The 21,416-nt window shown below is 37.0% G+C and overlaps 1 protein-coding gene across 5 annotated transcripts in view; it reads left to right on the forward strand.

Annotated features, from left to right (window-relative positions):
• spen (spen family transcriptional repressor split ends) overlaps nucleotides 1-21,416 on the forward strand; it is an 88,191-nt gene that overhangs the window by 51,486 nt on the left and 15,289 nt on the right. For 2 of the 5 annotated variants that reach the window (XM_076124518.1, XM_076124522.1), the window contains 8 exons: nucleotides 12,473-12,664; nucleotides 15,442-15,694; nucleotides 16,999-17,325; nucleotides 18,548-18,838; nucleotides 19,234-19,434; nucleotides 19,724-19,848; nucleotides 20,034-20,156; nucleotides 21,271-21,409. In XM_076124518.1, coding sequence (XP_075980633.1) covers nucleotides 12,473-12,664; nucleotides 15,442-15,694; nucleotides 16,999-17,325; nucleotides 18,548-18,838; nucleotides 19,234-19,434; nucleotides 19,724-19,848; nucleotides 20,034-20,156; nucleotides 21,271-21,409 — 1,651 coding nt within the window. The remainder of the gene's footprint in view (nucleotides 1-12,472; nucleotides 12,665-15,441; nucleotides 15,695-16,998; nucleotides 17,326-18,547; nucleotides 18,839-19,233; nucleotides 19,435-19,723; nucleotides 19,849-20,033; nucleotides 20,157-21,270; nucleotides 21,410-21,416) is intronic. The other 3 variants (XM_076124519.1, XM_076124520.1, XM_076124521.1) reach the window with 3 other exon arrangements.

The raw sequence follows: 21,416 nt of genomic DNA on the forward strand, positions 1-21,416 counted from the left end.
ACAAATATAATGATTTCTTCAACTGCGCGTATGGGGACGTTCCGGTGTATCGGAGCGGTCGTTTAGTTATTTTTGCGATGGATTAATGCGAATTGATACAAAGAAAGTGGTGTAAGCATTGGTTATTGAAAAGAAAAACGTAGTCATGTTAATTTATGAAATGAATTTAAATTTGAATCAGAAGATTTTAAAAACTGTCTTCCAAGAGACTACAAAAATAACCCAAAATTAATATGTATATAGTGTATAGTATATGTATATAGTGTAGTAACAAATTATTTGAAATTGTTACTCCTATGATATAAAAAGAGGACACAGTTATGAGTAATAGTTTTCTGCGCACGAAAGATTATTATCAGTTACATTGAGATTTCTCGCAACTAGCAAAAGTTATGGGTACTTGGGTACCTAAAATTTTCAACATTCATTTCGCCTCAGGCACTTTGAAAAATTATTGCTGAAACATGTGAGGCTTTGTATAAAGTACTTAGAAGAGAACACTAGAAAACAACTGACGCGACCTGCGCAGGCGACCGGAGTAGACGCACACACGCACAGGCACACCATTCAGTGTCACTAGAAAGAGTCGATTTTCGATCATGCGCCGGTCGCCTGCGCAGGTTCAAAAAGCTAGAGGTTTATTCCCATACACATTCCAGTCTCAGTCATACATGCACGGGTGTGAGGTCGACCTCACACCTAGACCGTAGCGTAGCAAGTATATCCGTACGTGAACGCAACAGTTGGCTGTTAACTCGCTGAGCGGCCTTAGCAAAGGTACTACTCTTATTATGCTATGACAGAGGTCTCGTGGTTAGAATCCTGGTTCGGGCCAAAAAGTCTTTTTTGAGTTTTACTGTTAAGAATTTCTCGGATTGCCCGGAACTAGTAATTTGGGGGCTAAGACATTGATTATTCGTTTATGCGCGCGAAGAGCTTGATACTATCATTATATGCAAAATATATGCACTCAAATGCGTCCACAACTTTTTCATTCGGGTCCCATCCGTTCCTATGCCTTGTCCTCATTCAGGTTACTTCTTTCGTGTGCTTCTGCCGGTGTTCGGTCCATACGTGTACCCGCGTACTTCACTCGCGAAATCATGTACTATCGAACCAACTGAATCATGACCCATTTTGCCGATAATTCGCTTGACACCGTCAAAACAGTAAGAATTTCATCTCTAACGTCAAAGTTGCACTTTGGACAGTTTAAACATGCATACGACTGTGTTATGATGTATCTACGACTACAGACAACTTTGACCTTTGTTATTACAGCACGTAGATACGTTTTCGATAAATCACTCTTAATTTGAATCTAGGATGTAAATAGTCTAAACTCTTTTCACTACGAAAAAACCTATTTGTGTCAAATATCAAGTAGCACGTCATTTAGAAATCTGTGAAACGATTAGGGTAACCACTATAGTCATTGCCCATCATACAGTGATTGCCAATGATAAGGAATAATACGTTTACTTTAAATTCTAAAGTAACCAGTTCAAATGATATATGTCACTTTTAGAATATTGGTAACATTTTTAATTTATAGAACTCATGTCCGACGTTTGTGCGACAGGTGTGTAGTTCGAAAAGAAAAAGTAAGTTTGTTGCAATATTTGTTAAGGATAACACATTTGAATTAACAGTATTCGCTGGTATTTCTGTTTTTTTAGTGTTTTATATTGAATTAGTATAAAGTTATTGAAACAAAGGACTGATGTTCTTTTAGAAAGAATATTTAAGTTGCGTTTATAATAGAGTTTATGCCAATGTTTTACTAAATAAAGATACTATTGACCAAAATTGCGTATCAATTTCTTAACCGGGTAATAAGTTATGCTGGTTACCCTATATTATTTAAATTTTTATAGTTACATTATTTCCTATAATGGCCGAATAAACCATGTCTTGAGTGGGTATCGAACCCACTCCTGACGCGTCGCAGTCGTAACATCAACCCACTACGCCTCGGAGCCTGTTGAAAACGGTAGCAAAGCATCATTGTATTGGCGCACAAAGATTTGTCGCAATAATGACAGATAACAAATTCATTACCAAGGAAACGTAGGTTCAAGCCAATTTCGACCTACGCGTATATAGACGTGTTTTAGAAAATGAGCACATGGTGGGTCATGATTCAGTTTGTTCGATAGTTCCTGCGACGATGCATTTTACTTTGTTAGTTTCAGTGCTATTTATAAATAAGTTATATTCCTAAATAATGAAACCAAAACAAATTAATTTGGCGAATGCTGTTAAATTTTACACAACGCCATCTATGATCTTTGTAGGTAAACTATGGTTCGTTCAAGAAATTGTGCTATTATGTAACAGTAATATCAAATTATACACAAAAAACCTTTTCAAAATGTATTTTTGCAAGGTTGGAAATTAACTTTAAAACAAAAACTAACGAAAAAAACAATACGTTACTGAGATTTGATGCCACTGCTAAAAGATTTCGTAGTCATACCCCATGTGCTACCGCCGCGCCGCTAGCTATGAAGTAATTTTGTATGAAAAGTTTATCAGCGCCCATAGCGTTTTTTTTGCAAGAACTGTTTTCTGTAGAGGAGAGGTTTTCTACCAAACAATAAAATAATTTAATGCCATCAAAAACATTCTGTAAAAACCCCAAGTCTCGGAGCTCATTATCTCTGCCGTAAAAAGTTGTGAGATCTATATAATACTAAGTCGATAAATCTATTTAGTCTTTACTTAAAGGACCTTCTGTCTTAAGTTTTTACGTAAGTTATTATCATGCCAATATTAAATAATTTACGTTTAAAACAAATAGATCGAACTGGCCATCGCATGATTTGATTATTAGTATGTATCACACAGCACGACGAGAAGTTAATGCTCCTGAAATTTTAATGGCTAATTTGTGTTTTCATGCGATGACCAAGTCGATCTATTTGTTTTAAACATATTTTTTTTTAACATAGCGCCCATAGCCAGTTGCGCTCACCGGTCGGTAAACGGTCTGTGGGTTAAGCAACCATTGGCGCGGTCATTTCATAGATGGGTGACCGCGTATTAGAACTGGGCGTCTCCGTGCTTCGGAAGGCACGTTAAAAGTCGGTTCCGGTTGTTGTCTACTAAGATAACAGTCGTTAAGCCACGTCAAAGGCCTCTTGGGCGGCTTGAACAACTTTGACTCTAGGTTGACCATTAACCATACGACAAACATATATAGATCTCACAACTTTTTACGGCAGAGATAATGAGCTGCGAGACTTGGGGTTTTTACAGAATGTTTTTAATGGCATTTCACTTTTGTAGAGCGAACATAAGTCCAATTTGTTTGTAAAGACGTTTTTTTTTTCATAATTCAACATATTTTCATATGGGAATGTTGTTCAGTTTCAAGGGCTTAATACCCTTACCCACCCTTTACCCCCGTCCCGTTATGCATGTGTTTATATCTAGCGGGGCCCCCTTAGCTAGAGCGATGAAAGTGATAAGAGCGGTTAGCTCGTTCAATGTACCTACCAAATATAATGAAATGGTCCAATGTACCTCCGTTGTATCCACAGAAATGACCTCTGAAGTTGATGTCCATCCAGCGGGGCCCTTCGTCGTTATCAGGCCGAGATACTTAAAAGTGATGTCAGACGAAACTTGGCCCAATGTACCTTTCTAGTCATGTATTTGTTCTTAAAAGTTTGTGATGATATACCAGAAATTAAGTTTCAAAGTTTTGTCTAGCCAGCAGGGCCCTTTGTTATTTGTATTAACATATGCATAAAATGCAGACCATTCTTATGTCTTCCCAATGTACCTCACAGTTATTCACTATTTACCAAATTTTTCGCGGTTTTTCTACCTAAACAAAAAAATAAACTTTTCATACAAAATAGTCTGTTTGTGCAACACGGGGCAACCACAAAAGTATGGTCAGCAGATTCAAAATTAATTGTTATTTTGTATATCGGTAGCAATGGTATGTAAACAGAAAAATACAATAACTGTAAGTACAGTGGATGTACTGGTGTTCGTAGACTATCATATACATTAAATAATATATGGCCTGATAACGACGAAGGGCCCCGCTGGATGGACATCAACTTCAGAGGTCATTTCTGTGGATACAACGGAGGTACATTGGACCATTTCATTATATTTGGTAGGTACATTGAACGAGCTAACCGCTCTTATCACTTTCATCGCTCTAGCTAAGGGGGCCCCGCTAGATATAAACACATCCGTTATGCCTCATATAGTAGGTCTGTACCTATCTACACCTATTTATTTTTATTTTATACAGTAATAATGAACTGCAAATGTAACCTTGTAATCCTATATATTTATATGGGATTTTAAAGTTATTGTTGCAGTTGGTGTATTTAGAAAACTAGACCGAAAATAGAAAATATTTAGGTTTTCCCATGATTAAGATACTAAACCCTATTTGTATGCTAAATTTGAAGCTTCTAAGTCTGCTAGAAGTACCTTAGACTTTTGATGATCGGTGAGTCAGTGATCAGTGAGTGACAAAATTCAGAAACTTTAAAAAGTTGTAATTCTTAAACTACTGGTTCAAATTGACTGAAATTTTAAATATACCGTGTTTATACAATGACTGATTAGTTGCTGAAAATTCAGGCTTCTTGTTTTATCGACAACAAAATTATAGGGGTGTCGAAAATAGCCTGAATTGCTTCGAGAACAGGATGGTACTGTCGTGCCGCTTTTTTTTGCTCGACTTGCGCAGAAAAGCACTTCAGTGCAACTTTAAATTCGATTTTCGCAATTATCTACACTAATATAATAAAGCTGAAGAGTTTGTTTGTTTGTTTGATTGATTGTTTGTTTGTTTGTTTGTTTGTTTGAACGCGCTAATCTCAGGAACTACTGGTCCGATTTGAAAAATTCTTTCAGTGTTAGATAGCCCATTTATCGAGGAAGGCTATAGGTTATATAACATCACACTACGGTCATTAGGAGCGGAGTAGCAACGAAAAATGTTACAAAAACGGGGAAAATTTTGACTCATTCTCTTAGGTGACGCAAGCGAAGTTGCGCGGGTCAGCTAGTATATAATAATTATGATGTTTTCAATTTGTTTATTTTCATTTTATTAAATTATTGGAATCATTCGAACCGAATACGACGTTTATATTTAAGGAAGAATATTGTTTCATTTGCCTGCTTCAAAGAAAGCAAAATAAATAAACACACACATTTTTGTTTCGTGTTTCATGCTTCATTGAACAAAATTAATTATAAAATTAACTTATTGTTGAATTCTTATTATTACTAGTACGTTAATCGTAGACTATAGTTATTGTCTATTTATTTTTTTCTATATAAATACGTGATTATTTATTTATCCACTTAGTCCTATAAAATGTTTAAAATAATTTAACATATTGTATTATACAATTATTTAATTTAGAGAATAAGTATTCGAATTATAACGAATATTTTCTTTTATTATTTATTTCTGACTCACACTCAAATGTCATGTGGTTGACACCATAGTTAGCGATTCTCTACCGGTTTTTTAACTAAAAAATGTGTGGCACTGGATAGCGTGTCGTTAATACGTGTAGAAAATCGACACTCTGGTCAGTCGTTAAAAAAATTAACGGTCTTATTTACTTACGTCATTGATTTCAATTTTTTATTATTTTAGTACAATCCAGTAGCTTTTTGTGATGTAGGAACAAACAGACAGGCAAAAATACTTTCAAAAATGTTAACAACTCGAACGGTTTTAAGGTTCCGTACCCAAAGGGTAAAACGGGACCCTATTACTAAGCCTCTGCTATCTGTCTATCTCCAGGCTGTATCTCATAAACAGTGATAACTAGAAAGCTATTATTTTTCACAAATGATGTATTTTCGTTGAGGATATGACAACAAATACTAAAAATTTAAAAACAACATTTATTAAGGTTCCCATACAATAAACGTCTTTTTTTCGTATTTTTTTTATTACGATGGTACGGAACTGCTATATTATAATTGCAGATTTACTGTATGTAAATATACAAAGTTTTTTAAACTATAAAAAAATAATGTAAAAACAGATAAAAATCTTCATTCCTATATTGATTAATTTTATAATGTGTACCTACATATCTATTTTAATAATTAACGTCAATGATAAATTACTAAGAATCTATAAATTTCACAAACCAGTAGTGACCACCGACCACAATAAATAAAATGTAAAACATTACTTTAATCTACTCTGCAATCACCTTACTACATAATGTTTTTCCATGAAATAATCATAAATTTTAGATTTTAGTCAAAAAATACATCGATGGCGACGAATCACACATCATTTACAAAAATTTCGATATAAATGTTAATAGCCGTGAAAACTGAAAAACGTCCTTGGATGTGTTTGATATTTAGCTAAGTAGTCCTTATATAATCAGTACAGCACAGATTACAATTCAAAATTAGAAAGCTTTATATTGGTGCGTAAATAAAAAACCCGTCATTCACTGCGGAGTCGTAAATTATATTATTACTAGCTTCCGCCCGCGACTTCGTCCACGTAAAAGGTTTCCCGTAGTAAAAAATATCTTATGTGTAAATCTATGTTAATTTCAGTTCAATCAGCCGAAAATCTAGAAGATTTGTGCTAACTTTCAGAACCTATTTTAGCCCCTTAGGGGTAGAATTTATCAAAATCCTTTCTTGAGAGATGTTTAAAAATTGTGCAGAGATCGCGAAGTATTATTTTATTGAATTAATATCGTTACATCGACCTCTGGCGCCATGATCGCATGCGTTACATCCACCCCTAGCAAATGCAGATTGCCTACTAAAATGTGCGCCGTCTGCGTTAGCGCGCGTTGAAGCAAACGTTCAATTTTTTTCACACACTTTGTGCTTAGCGGCGCGGCGCGGTGCGGTCTGCCCGAATTACACCGATTTTATGTGCGCCGGACTTTTTGCGCGTTGTGTGCGTTACTGCATATAATTGCATAGGTTCTATTTTCACAGACTAAAAAGTGCGTCACGGATAGTCTGTCGTCTGCGCTGCACCTTACTCGATGCTTCAGCGTGTACCGTTGATTGATTGTTTTTGTACGTTAATTTGTTTTGATGAGGACAGGGCGATGAACGACACTAAGAAGCCCCAATTCGATTTTTTGCATACTACCAGGTAGAAATGAATGTTAGCCTTACTACACTTAGTTTTTTTTTAATGTACAGTATAGTATAATAATTCTTCTGGCCGATATTCGGCTACGGCGACCACTTTCATTGAAACCGGTGAACTGGGCAATGTCCTAAATTAGCGTTTTTAAACTCTCGCGACTTGTACACATAATATTATAAACACACCAGTGACAGGTCAGGCGCAGGACCCAGGGCTTAACGTGCTTTCCGAGCTACAAAATTTGTGGCACACACATACTTTGCTTGAATTAAACGATTTCGAATTTCGTTAAATCTTTTCAAATGCAAATCAAACGCCTCTCTTGACAATATTCCCCATCGGCCGTGTGTACCAGAGTTTGGTAACCAGTATCATACGAAGAAAAAATGATCTTTGTAGGATACTGGTATCTAAGTGATAGGATTTATTATTGTTCTTATACCCTTTATTATGTTTGGTAACCAGTATCCAGTAAGGAATAAAACATTCTGCCTATGAAACCAACTCGGCAAAACTGTGATAAGCAAAAGGGTAGTTTCCCAACTCAATACTGAGATGACAACTCTAACAGGTTATTTCATTATCCACCCAAAAAGTTTTATAAATAGTCTTTGATATCTATTAAAAATACCTCATAAATTTCCAAATAATATAGGTATATATCTGGACTCAGGACTGATGCTGGCATTATAGGGGAAGATATAAATAAATAAATATCGTTGGAAAACTCACACACGGTCATTTAATTCCAAACTAGGCAGAGCTTGTACTATGGAAACCAAATGGTAAATCGAATAGGATTCTATGTTTCTAACCCACCACACGCGGTGCTACGGTTATTGCAGGGAGACGACGACGTCCCCTGCTGCTGCCGGAAAAAAAAAATCTTACTACTTCCGCGTCGTGTTTGACGATACTTGGTCCAAGTGTGTGCAACAACACACTTTTATCCATCAAACTCATAAATACACATGATGCCGGTTTTATGTGCTCTTCAAGTGATCCGATTTTGATGATTCTTACGTCAATCGATTTGTTTTAATCATGTCAGTGCCTAATACTGTTTTTAATACGCGACTGCGCGATCACACGCTAGCTTCGTTTTCGCCTAACTAGACAAATACTAAAGTAAGTGAGCGTGTATTCTATCTGAGCCGTGGGCGAAGACCACTATCTCCGCATCTGTTTTTATAGTATTAGGCAGACAGTTGTCCAAACGAAAAAGGCATCTGGTCAAGATTGCTGCCCATACGTTTCTAACATTCATGTTATTCCGTAACTGAAGTTGCTACAGCGATCCGAAGAACGAATGTTCCTGTGTATAATATCCCAACTTTGCGTTTATTGGACGCTCAATCCATAAAACCTCATACTGGATTCACTGGGTTAACAAAAACTTGTACCTACAGGTCAAATACATCCGAAATTATCATGCTTACTAATATTTTACGTTCAAATGATTGAATTAAAAATTTAGAGCTCGTGCACTAGTGACTTATGTCGACGTGACTGTTATGTCCCTGTTATTAATTCTACAGAGTGTGTGTGTGTGTGTGAGAATTGTTACTTCGTACCGTACGCGCATCTCGGTACATTTCCATAGTCATGCTAAGGGCGCACTTTCATTGGTCGTTAGCGTCCGCATGCGGGCTGCGGGAGATTTTGTAAACGCATGCAAAATCAAAATCAAATCATTTATTCATTTAGGTCAACTATTGACACTTATGATAGTCGTTACAATTACTGAATCTACCACTAGCTCGGAAAGGGGGTAGAGCCTTATGAGAAGTGCTAGCAAGAAACTCACGGCCACTCTTTTCAATCGCCAAAAGTTTTACAATGTGGTTGATACAATAATTGATCATGCGAGGAGGTCCCAACAATCAGCGATATAGACTAAACGTCAATTAAAGAAAATTAATATAGCTAGGTTATTTATTAGTTTTTGATCATACCGACCTGTCTTAGAGCCCGCATGCGGGGAACCGTTTTCGTTGGTCGTTAGGACCCGTATGTTAGGCACGAGAGAGTCGGAAGATGTCTGATAACGTCTTATAACAGAGGTGCTAGGAAAAGGATATCGTGTCACCGAGTGCTTTGTATCGACCGAGCTATCGATTGACTGATTTCATTAGTCGTTAGCCATCAATCGTTATCGACCTATGAAAATGCGCCTAAGAGTGACGAAACAATAACGGTGACAAAAGTCAACATTGCGCGTTTGCTGTTTATGCAGACATAAACAGCATATTTATCTCTCATTTAAACCCGACGAAAATACGAAACTTGTAGCGTCATAATATCATAGGGCGGGTGCACCAGTCCCGTACAGTCGATTTCGATATAACTGCGGATCTAAATATTAAGCATATTTTGAATTTGACGTTACTTTTTTGTGATTGGTAGGTATCTCTACCGTACTTCTGTCGCTCATGTTATCATAGCTTAGGGTCGGCGCAAACAGGCCACCGACCACAGCCACTTGTGGCCAGCGACACCCACTTAACACGTTTTTCCATATATTTTGTATTCTGTAGCGAGTGGCCGCCACCGGCTACACGTGTGCGGTGTGTCTATACCAAATATATGGAAAAATGTGTTAAGTGGGTGTCGCTGGCCACCAGTGGCTGTGGTCGGTGGCCCGTTTGCGCCGACCCTTAGGATTCCCGGACACGAGCCACGGGCCACAACCCCCAAACGTTGCCACTGACATATTTCCAGTAATTTTCATACATTTTATTTAGACTCGCCGCACACGGTTTGCGCCGGTGGCGGCCACACGCTACAAATCCTCGCAGCTTACTTCTTGTGGCTCGCATCGGCCACTAAACGTCGACACAAAAAAGCCGCCACACGCCACTCGCGCCCCTCTCTCTCTCACACGCACGCAGTCTGTGGTTCATTTAAGTAGATAAACAACCGACCGCATGTGTCAACTATCGGCCACAAGTGGCTGTCGCGCGCTTCAGCTACTTTTGTGGCTGTTTCTTGCCTCTTGTGGCGGCGTTTGTGGCTGTCGCGTGTGGCCCGTGTGCGGCCACACTCAAGGCCGATACATACGCCATAAACATAAATAAAAACACAAAAAAGTAATCTAAATTCATTCACTCTGCTCCGGACGCTAAGCATGAGTACGTCGCCCAGTTATGTTATACATTTTAAATCTTCGTAGATATTTGTAATTGTAACATATTTTCGAGTTCATTGTATAGTATAAAGCATAGACCATTAATATTACGTCTTATTTTATCAAAAGGTGATTTTTTTTGAGATTTCTGGCACATTTTAAATATTTTCTTATCAATTTATGTTTATTTGTGATTCTGTAATAAAATATTACATTAAACATTTAACACATCATATTGTTCCTTGTTGTTGACCAGTGGTTCAATACGCATTAGGACGCATAGAATATTTTGAGTTATGTTATTTTATTGCGATATGTTTACTGTGACCTCAATCTTAAAAAAATACTTCCTATGTAATGTGTTTATTAAGTACTGAACCTATTATGTGAACTATTGCGCTAAGAGATAGTATGAAACTTACTGACCGATCTAAAGTTGTGATTAAACTAAGTACAAACCTTATGTTAACTAATAATAATTTGCTTCATTTAGTGGCTCACTATTGGTACAAAGTCTGGTAGACGCGCCTTGCCACATGTATTACTTTTTTCAAAATGACTTAAAGTATATCAAAAGAACATCCAAATCAGCAACAAATTATCGCTTCTTCGCACCCACAAAATATGGTTATTTGGTGGGTGCGAAGAAGCGATAATTGAGTTAAGGGAAAAGAAAAACATCCATTAGAGCCATATCTAGTGGATATGGTGGTTGCTCGATGGTATTTGTTGAGTCTCAAAAATTATTTCACAATTATGAAGAAAATTTAGATCCTTAACTACTAGCCGGCAACATGTTTTATAAACAAATGATTAGTTAAAATGGTACGGATCGACTTGTGAGTGACATACAGAAAGTTCAACGGCTATCTCTCTCAAATATGAATGAGGATTTTCAGTCACTATTTCGTTCACTTTTGCGATGTTAACTTCAGTTACGGACGTTGACGGCCTACCAGAGTGAGGCAAATCTTCCATCACATTTCGACAGCTTTTTAACGCTTTGTACCATTCATAAGCACGAGTTTTTGATAAAGTCGCTTCATCGTAAACCTTCTGTAACATTTTTAATGACTTCTAACACATAATTCCATTAGCCATGCAAAATATTTTAATAATTTGTTATTATTGTATTGCACACTAGATAAATGTGTGCGCCAACAAAATTAAAAAGCGTTTTGAACATTTATTAATTTGACTGGTAGTTAACTATCCTATTCATCTATGTAGTTGAGCGCCACCCGTAGCTACTGACTCTTGACCAATTCCATTGTCTTATTCTATCCCGATTTCTTTAAATTTTATTATCTGGGTTGACTCCCGACGATGGAATTTGGGATTTTTTGGACAATTGCTGGTTGCTCGTGGCTATCCTACCTCTTTAAATGATAACGATCAAATAAATCAGCCAGTCACCCTCTGGTTCAAAATTTACTTTTCTAGGATAGTATTTATAAACGGGTATCAAATTGGGAGCGCGATCTGAAGAACCTATTCGACACACCGACATATTTTTTTAATTCTTGACTTAATAAGCAGATATTTACTGGGAGCAATACAATCGTTTAAAAAAATATATGTTCTCTATTATTATTTTTTTAATTAACAATGTTAATTATGACAATTAGTAAGGAGTCTAAAACCGATTCAAGCACTATATACATTAACAAATAATCTGGTACCGCAAGGCAGATAGTAAGCGTTATAGTTTATTTGATTTATTACATTTATATCTCGCAGGTAATCAGGTCTTGGTATTATGACCGATATTCAGATCGACCTAAAGTGAAATTTTTATATTACTTATATCTATACTTATAATAAATTTGTCATACGAGAGTAATAATGCACATGGGAAATGTACTCAAGTGTGAAATGAAATAACGCCATAATAATTTTTTTTCTTTATTTTTGTACCACACCATGGTTCATAGTCGATCAGCTTTTTTTTCGAAAACATTTTATACCTACCCTATATTGTTCGCAAGATAACAAAAGATGTTAGTTTTCTCAGTCGGTTCTGTACTTTCAGACCCTATTCGTTACAAACAGACAGAAAATCGGACCATTTCTTTTTATTATGTTAGTATAAATGATATTACGGGTATAGATGAAAAAGCTTGTAATAAAATGCGCTATATCATGTTGGTCTGAATAATAAACGTTAAATGTTGAAAAAAGAGAAATTTTAATTATATTTATTGTTACAGTGGCGGCGAAGATAGCTCCAGCAACACATGTCCAATAGCCGCATCTGCAGCAGCTCCTGCAACTTGGCGTGGTACGAATGATAGTGCTACCTCCGAGTATTGTCGTCGTGGAAACACGCCGGCAGCATACGGCAGGTACCAGCGCAACAACTCTACTGCACCTTACTCTACACCACCTTCCAATGTGGAAAGGTATTTATTATTTCTCAAATACTAAAGGATATATTTCGGTGTCCTTGCACCGAAAACCATCGCGTTCAATAATCTAGAGGTGCGTTTCTCGCGGATATTTTCCATATTTGTAAGTAAAGCTACTTTTAGACCTTATCCAGAAGAGGCGAATTCACTGCATCGCGTCCCCAATAGCTTCGCTCGAGTTCAAAAGAAGCGTAAATCGTGTGTAATTCGCCAGACTCGACTCGCACGTGATTTGCGCGAATTACGCGCAAGTCGTGATACTGGAGAAGCCTTGTTCAGTCCAGCTAACGCGCCAACTTTAATTAGTGTGGACACATGTATTGGGGAAAAGGTTACGCCAATATTTTTAATACGAAATGATTATAGTCCATTATACCCGAAGAAAAAAAGATCGGGACTTAAGTACAGATTCTAGTGACAGTTGTATTTATAAACATTGCATGAGGACAGAAATGTAATCTAGAGATCATTTGAGTTAGTTAGAGTCAGTTCTAATGTCAGCTTTTAGCTTCTTCTTAAATAACGCTTAAGTCTAGATTCCCTTTACTGCTTCATAATCATTATTTATCTCCTAGATTTCCGTTCACGTTGTCAATTTAAATATACCCTTTAAACTACCCAAGTCTGCTCGACATGGCGCTTGAGCGTCGATTTTAATTTTATAAAACAAAGTCGTTTTAATACTATCTCGCATTTTTATATTGTTGACGACCCAAATTATTATTTACTCGTCAGAAACACTTTTCAACCTATTCTATATCTGCTCCTTTATAAGATACATAGAATTAACGTAGAAGCAAGTTTTACTAAAAAAATTAGTTGGACTTGACTCTTTTATGTCATTCATTTTCTTAATTATTACATTTTTAAATATATTTGCTATAAAAAGAAAAAATAATAAATAAATATTTAAAAATATAAAACCGGTTCCGGGAACAGGGTCCAAAGTACCAGCGGTTAGGACTCCAGAATGAGGAGCCTCTTAACTATTCGTGCCTTGCCGAGAAGAACCGCCTTCTACATCAGGCCCTTGATCCAGCTGCCCAACGCGAGCCTACGGAGATGTTGGTCGAGGCTCTTAGCTATTAGTCCGACTCGACTATCGGGACAATAATCGCGGAATCCACATCCCACATGTCGACAATCTTATTCTTATTATTTTTAAATGAATTGCTGAATATCTAAGGGCAGAATTCAGGAACGGCTTAACCACTTTAAATTATTGTTTTTGTAACATTGCCTTTAAGACACGGGAACGGTCTTTTTATGGAGAGAAAAAGAACAAAACAAAATGCAAAGAAGCTGCATGGGTCAACCCAGCTATTTTATAATTCTAAAGTACCTATTGCCCGTAGTTCACCAGTTAGATCAGCCTAACAGGTATATCATTTTGTATAATTATCCGTTGCTTACCAGTTAGGTGCACAGAATATTAACCATGGAACACCTTTTTTTTATGGCGACTAAAACAGTGTTTAATCGTAAACAGTACAATGTTTAAGAGTAGCCAGCTTTACTCATTGGTCGTATCTTCTGAACTGGCATCTATATTGTTACTTTATTAGCAGTCCGCCCCGGCTTCGCCTGGGTACTTAAAAATGTGATATATAATATTTATAGCTTAGTTAAGATTACGTTATATTTAATAATACAATATTTTAATGTCGCCTCCGCGAACCAATTACTGTCCCATTGCTGGGCAAGGGTATCCTCCCATAATGAGGAGTTAGGCCTTGAGTCCACCACGCTGGCCAATACAACAGACGTAAATAAACAGGTTTTTACGTGTCAGTAATTCGACGCAAATGGCGGCTTAAAACTAAAAAATTCAGCGTGTAACCTGGTGTACGTAAGGGCCAGTAACGGTATCTAACAAATCCTGCCTGAACTAGCTCGATAATTGCTTTCGTTGCAAAGTAGTGGGAAGTTTTTTTATTTCAGCCAAAGTAACCCTTTCAAGACCTTATACTATCGCGGACTTTTTGTAGGCCTTTAGAAGAGGCATGTTTCCGTCTTTAATTGGTTTGTTGTCTATAAAAGGTTTTCGATATAGTTTGGCTTGAATTTTCTGACTTTCTCAGCTATTATAATAATATTCCAAATAGTTTACACAAAAAATCGATTTCATCGCGAACAGACATATAGACGCGGCGAGGGAACTTAATTTTATAATGGGTACGTAGTGATGAATAAAAAGCTATGTATTGATTTATGATAATCACGAGTGTTAAATTTTATCTAAAGTAATAATGATGGTATTTTTTTTGAAGTTTGAAATGTTCGCTACGTAATTCACAACACATTCAATTTCCTCACCCCCAAGAGAGATCCATGCATTTAAAACTGCAGTTACTTCACTTTAAATATCGCTTATATTGATTAGTCACTGCTATTACTTATTTTGCCGAAGAAAATTGACACGCTGGGAGGGGATGCCCTAGAAAGATATACACAGATCCAATCGGTGATGTCCTTCAAAAAGGTCATGTGCGTAGTACTCGTAACTGGTAGTTCTGTGCGATGTATGGATGTGTGAAGAAGCAAGGGAAGTTTGTAAGGATCGTACCAAGTGGCGTTATTAAGTCTCTGCCTACCTCTGTGGGAAAAATTAAATTCCATTATTCCAAATTAACAACAGTACAATGCTTAACTTACGTCTTATAATTTAATCATACGTAGTACATATAAAGATAGGGACAAGGCGTGATTTTATGTATGTAGGTATGGATTGTGTAAAAGTATTTTAAAATAAACATTCTTCGTTGTTTCAGAACAACACCACACCACAGATGGTATGCCACTGGAGATAGAGTGGCGGGCACGACTGGAGGAGAAAGCACGCCTAGTACACCTGGCGGCGCAACTGAGGGAGGGCGTCGACGACGTCATTCGGGTTCAGGGTCATCGCGATCTGACTCCAGTTCGCCAGAGCCTAGCGACACCTCACGTGCTTCCACACCTGCAACACAGCCACCTCTCTCTCACCATAATAATCACCGGACGCCACCGACTTTGCAACATCAAGTAGGTTACATTTTGTTATAAAATATAATAAATTCTAATGGGAAATCAGTACAACAGGGGTGTTTTGTAAAATTCCTGGGCAGTTAGTAAATTCATATACATCCTAGTGATGTATATAAATTTTATATACCTAGGTAGTATTAGTAAATGTTCACATAATAATATGTACACATTACACTTACTATAATAACTTTCCCGCGTTTTGGAGTCATTTAAGCACCCTATTTCATTACGTTGCCATAAAGGCGGCACAGCGGTCGTGGCACCATCCAAATGTGTTGCGTGGAGGGTATTTACTCTTCATGTTAGTGCACATTATATCGGTGGCGCCACCTTGGTGCCCTAATGAAATATATATTTAAATATATATATAATATAATTTTTCATACGTTAAGATGTCTGTTTTAGCCGCTTAGGAGAACACCGAAAGTCGTTTCTGTTCAAAATAAATTTCGTTATCATGTACTAAATCAATTGTTGGTAAAACTGACAAATACTATTACTTTCGTGTGTTGTTTCATTTATGAATGAGCTGAAATCAATTATAGGTTAATACCAGTCAACCTTTTGACCACCACAGTTGGTTATACTCGACGAATCAGAACGTGCACACGACGCTATATTTTTGGCGGCATTTACCGCCGAAAGCGTCGTGAGCACTTTCTGATTGGTCGAGTATAGCCGATCGTGGCGGTCAAAAGGTTAAGCAACAAGCTTAGACGACTAACCTCCATTGTAAATATTTTTTTTTATAAAATGTAACTTTATTGATGTTTATTTAAATTCAATGTTGGCGCTTGTATTGTTAAAGATTTTGGTATAATATGTGTAGAACAGTTATTTATAATGTGGCCATTGATTTTTCATTCTGACTGTACATTGCGCTAACCGTTTGAACTATACTTTTAATCGAAACGGGAAAATACATTGTACAATTAATTAACAATGTCTCGCAGTGAGTTTTTGGATGAAAACCCTATATTATTTTGCTCCTGTATCGGCAAAATTTTGAAATCTTATTCGAAGAAAATTCGTTTTGATATTCTATAAAGTAAACATTATTGGGCGAAGACTAACGGCCGCACTCAGAGTCGTCAGTAAAAAAAATATAGTTACAGTAAAATTGTAGTTATTCTTAAATATTACGTTGTCACTGTTGTCATTCTTACCCGTTTTTTTAGGAACAGAGCACTACTAACAGGCGTTACTTACACTTAATTCATGTTACTGAGTATCGTTTTAAGAGATGTAAAATTTTACAATACAACGACGACAATACAAATTTAATCTTTCTGTTTTTTTAGTGGGCATCGACAGCAAGTGGTCGACCTTTAGCCATCTGTGTACGAAATCTTCCTACAAGATCTACTGACAGTTCACTGAAAGATGGACTATACCATGAATATAAAAAACACGGAAAAGTAGTGTGGGTTAAAGTAGTTGGTCAAAATGCAGATAGGTATGCAGTTGTGCGTTTCAAAAAGCCGTCCGATGTGGAAAAAGCATTAGAAGTATCTCAAGACAAACTTTTTTTTGGATGTAAGATCTCCGTGGCGCCTCACCAGAGTTGTGATGAAGATGCAGATTCAGCTAAACCTTACGAGACTGATATCGATGAATACCACCCTAAGGTGAATACATTTGATAAATATATTGTTGCGTAGAAATGTGTAAGTTAGATCTTGGTCCAGTAATGAAAATTACTTAAATAAATAATTATTGATTTAATAACTAGTTAAAATTTTGCGTGATTGAATTATATGTAATTAATATAAAATATAAAATAAATTATAATATTACATTATTATAATTTATTTTTGTCACCACAGTTACAAATAGATAAATAAGTGCATATTAATAAAGAACCATCATATACAGGTATTGATAAAGTTGTGTCTGGCAACGCTAATAGATACGGCAATAAAAACAGAATACGTTAGACTGATGACCATGCGGTTTATGCAGAAGAACCAAACGCCGGCCGCGACCCCGAATTTTACTACAACCACGCAATGCAATTTATCGGCACAGCTCACTCTTACATCGCTTCGATGGTCATTCTCACACAGGACAGCAATAATACTAGTCGTAGTGTGCAATAGTTGCACTTACGATAGTAATTAATCTTAAATAAATTATGTCGATATGAATCTTTTAGTTTTTAATTTATAAGGTAATGCAAGTGTTCGTCGGTTCAAACCCGCTAAACACTTTTCGAAGATAAGCATTAATAGCCAAGTTCCTTTTTACCACAATCAAGTTCAATATATTTATGTTACATTTGTAATATAATTATACTCTGCTTATAAACAAACAAAATTTTTTTGTTGCCATATACCGAAATGATTTCTCCATTAGTTATAAATAAACATCTACCAAAGTTAAGTCTATAAAATATAATGCCCACAAAATTACTTGTATAAAATGACTTTTCGCACTATGATTTGTATAGAATTTTTTTTTTTAATTTTTTTATGTGACTTAAATACCTCCTTTAGCTTTACTTGATATTAAGCTTCTTTCCCTGCACGTATGTAGTTATCACATAAGATGGCATTTTTAGGACTTTTTATAGTGAGTGATGTTTAGCGATGTTCACAAGTGTAATCTTGATCGGGATGTTAAGCGTTTGTCTAACGTCTTCTGTTTTTTAAAGGTGATCAGACTAGATAAGTTTTATTTTAACAGTATTTTTGAAATAATATATTTTTATTATTGGAGAGTGCCTTGTAAAATAATTGTAAGTCTGTAGAGTTTTAATCCTCAACTGCTAACATGGCAGGCGAAAGAAATACCACTAGATTCAACTCCTATTTCTATACTTACTAATGTAAACTCTTGTTTTTATTGCAGGCTACGAGAACTTTATTTATCGGTAATTTAGAAAAAGATGTGACCCAGCAACAACTTCGGGACAAGTTTAAACATTTTGGACGAATTATAGAAATTGATATAAAAAAAGGAAGCAGTGGTGGCGCGGGCTATGCATTTTGCCAGTATGCTTCGATATCGAGCGTAGTGGAAGCGATCCGCGCCATGGACGGGGAGTATGTGGGTGGGTCTCGAGTGAAACTTGGTTTCGGCAAACCTGTGGCTACTACTTGCGTGTGGGTCGACGGGCTCACCGAGCATACAGAAAAGCAGGTAAAATAATCTCAATACTTTAATATACCTAGTAATAGATATAAAATAGTTTCGGTCGACTTAATATGATGAATTCCGGAAGTAAGCATTTAAAGGGATTTCATATGCAACAGACTGATTATTCACCAACATGTAAAAAGTTAACTTTTATATTATATCGAAAGCGATCTGTGATTAATATAATTATATTTCATATTTTGAAATGATAAAGTATAAATCTTTACTTATTCGTGAAAAACTAACAAGTATATTTTGGCGAGTTATATAATAACGTAGTAGGTCGTTATTTTCGCAACCGTAAAAACAATGTTCGGTTTAAATATCGGTAGTCGGCAATGTTCGTATCGGTTCGTGAGCGTTGCACGGGCGGTTAGAACAGTGTGTGCGTGCGGCAGGTGCTGACCGCGGTGTCGCGTTGCGGCGGCGCCACGTCGGTGTGCGTGGACCGCGCGGCGGGCGCGGCGCTGGTGCACTTCGAGCAGGCGGCGGCGGCGGGCGCGGCCGTGCGCGAGCTGCGCCGCGTGGCCGCAACCGTGTCCGCCGCCGAAGCCAACCACCCGCGCCTCTGTGTCGACTACGCCTCGCGCGAGTGCCAGGTGAATAGTCCCACACAACATTTAACATACGAAGTATATTCAGTGACGAACGACTATTATTGGTCTTGCGTTAAAAACCATTTGAACTATTTTCTCGAAATACTTATTAAAAAATGGGACTAGTGAAGTCTTCTACCTGCCGCCGCGATACAACTGATATAATCCGTATTATTGCATAAAATTTGCTCAGGGTCTACAAAAAATAATAATCAATTAAACTCAAAGAATCTTCATATTGTCCAAAGATAGTCTTTGATAATATAACTTAATTTTTAAATATTTGCATTAGGACGCGTTCTACGAGCAATTGGAGAAACATGGCGGCACTACAGCGTTAACGGGATCTGAAAGACTGACCGGTGAGGTTCCAGCAGCACGATACTTGCCATCGTCTACTCGCCATGAACCTATTCGGTTTGTATATTATTTTTTTCTGCATTTATTTGTAATTCTTTGTAAGTAACATACTAAGACCCTGGAAAAATCTGGGATTATCTTGTTTTTTGTGTAGTTATAATGGCTTGCTCAAGTTTTGAGTTGCACTTTACTTGTTATGTATAGTCCGCTTTTTATAGCGATGGTTTTCTTTTTATTTTCAGCTATGACGCATGTTCTACACGATCGCGAGCTTCTAGTTATGGTCGTGGTTCCTCAAGAACACCGCGCTACTCCACGCTCGACCACTATGACCCGACAGATTACGCTGCGGACCGACGGTACAGGTGACACGAGTGCTAACACCCCCGCGAAAAAAGAATTCAATATTTCTATGACCCCCTCACAAAGCAAGGCAATGACAGGACATTGACACCCGTCTACTATTGTATTCACATTTTGCGATAACAACAGTACTGTCTCATCAGCTTCGAACAAAAGTAACACGTGAATCTGTCCTCAAACACACATTTTTTCTCTTTGCACATGGTTTTGAAAATCAACCCTACGCGAATTTCTTAGTTTTTATAAAGCAGTGTGCGACAACCCAAAACATTTAACGGCCGCTGGTCGTTCCTAGGACAAGGCTAGAGACGAATATTTTTTTAAGTTCGTATTTTTTTCATATGACGTAAAATTTTGTATTTATGAGTTCGTTAAATTGGCTTCTGAACACGTAGTTGTACTTCAATCTGAGCATTAAATATATTTTTGGGTAGGGCATTATGTATATCAATAAAACGAATATCAACTGGTAAAATCGTTTTCGTAGTTTAAAGGGTGTACGAGTCATATTTCGTACATGGCTTGCGCGACCTTACTAAGTCAGCATTATACATCAGCATCGCATTTAATAAATTATAATTATTGTATTAGTACGCTATCTACATTCATAGAGAGAACAGAGTCATTTTATTACCGGACTAAAATAAAAAGGAGGCTGTAATGCAATGTTCTTACACGGAAATTGAATTGAATATATTATTGAATCATCTGCAATAGATGGACACAGGCCAATGATGATGACACGGAAAAAGGGGCTATTGAAATAAATCAAAATCATATATTTTTTCCTCTAATCAATTATAAAAACAACAGACACTAATAAATTAATTATTTAACTTGTCGAAAATATCATATCCTATCCTTTTTTATTCTTCTTGACGTAACATTTCTATAATTTCTTAAAGAAGTAGTGTATGTGGCATTAAAATTTGAGACAGTATTGGGACGGAAGCTCAATGTCCGCTATTGACTTGTTAACGCACACAGACTATACGTCCTTCCCGCCTTGTGTTTTTGTAAAACGTCCATTAGACAGAACCGTTAAAATAGTAAAAGAAATATCTAACCAAATTTGTAACATTTCCAAAAATTAAGTGGGTTAATACGTGCCAACAGGGTATACGATGAAGTGGGTTCCAGTCCTCAGCCCGAGGATACGCCGTATGAAGAGAGACTTCAGTCTGTCGTCGTATCACCGCACCGAGCGCGACGACATAGACGAGATTCGAGCCCCGAGGACCGAAAGCATTCGAAGGTATGAT

This window comes from Anticarsia gemmatalis, chromosome 16 (assembly GCF_050436995.1).
Source record: "Anticarsia gemmatalis isolate Benzon Research Colony breed Stoneville strain chromosome 16, ilAntGemm2 primary, whole genome shotgun sequence".
Classification (NCBI taxonomy): domain Eukaryota; kingdom Metazoa; phylum Arthropoda; class Insecta; order Lepidoptera; family Erebidae; genus Anticarsia; species Anticarsia gemmatalis.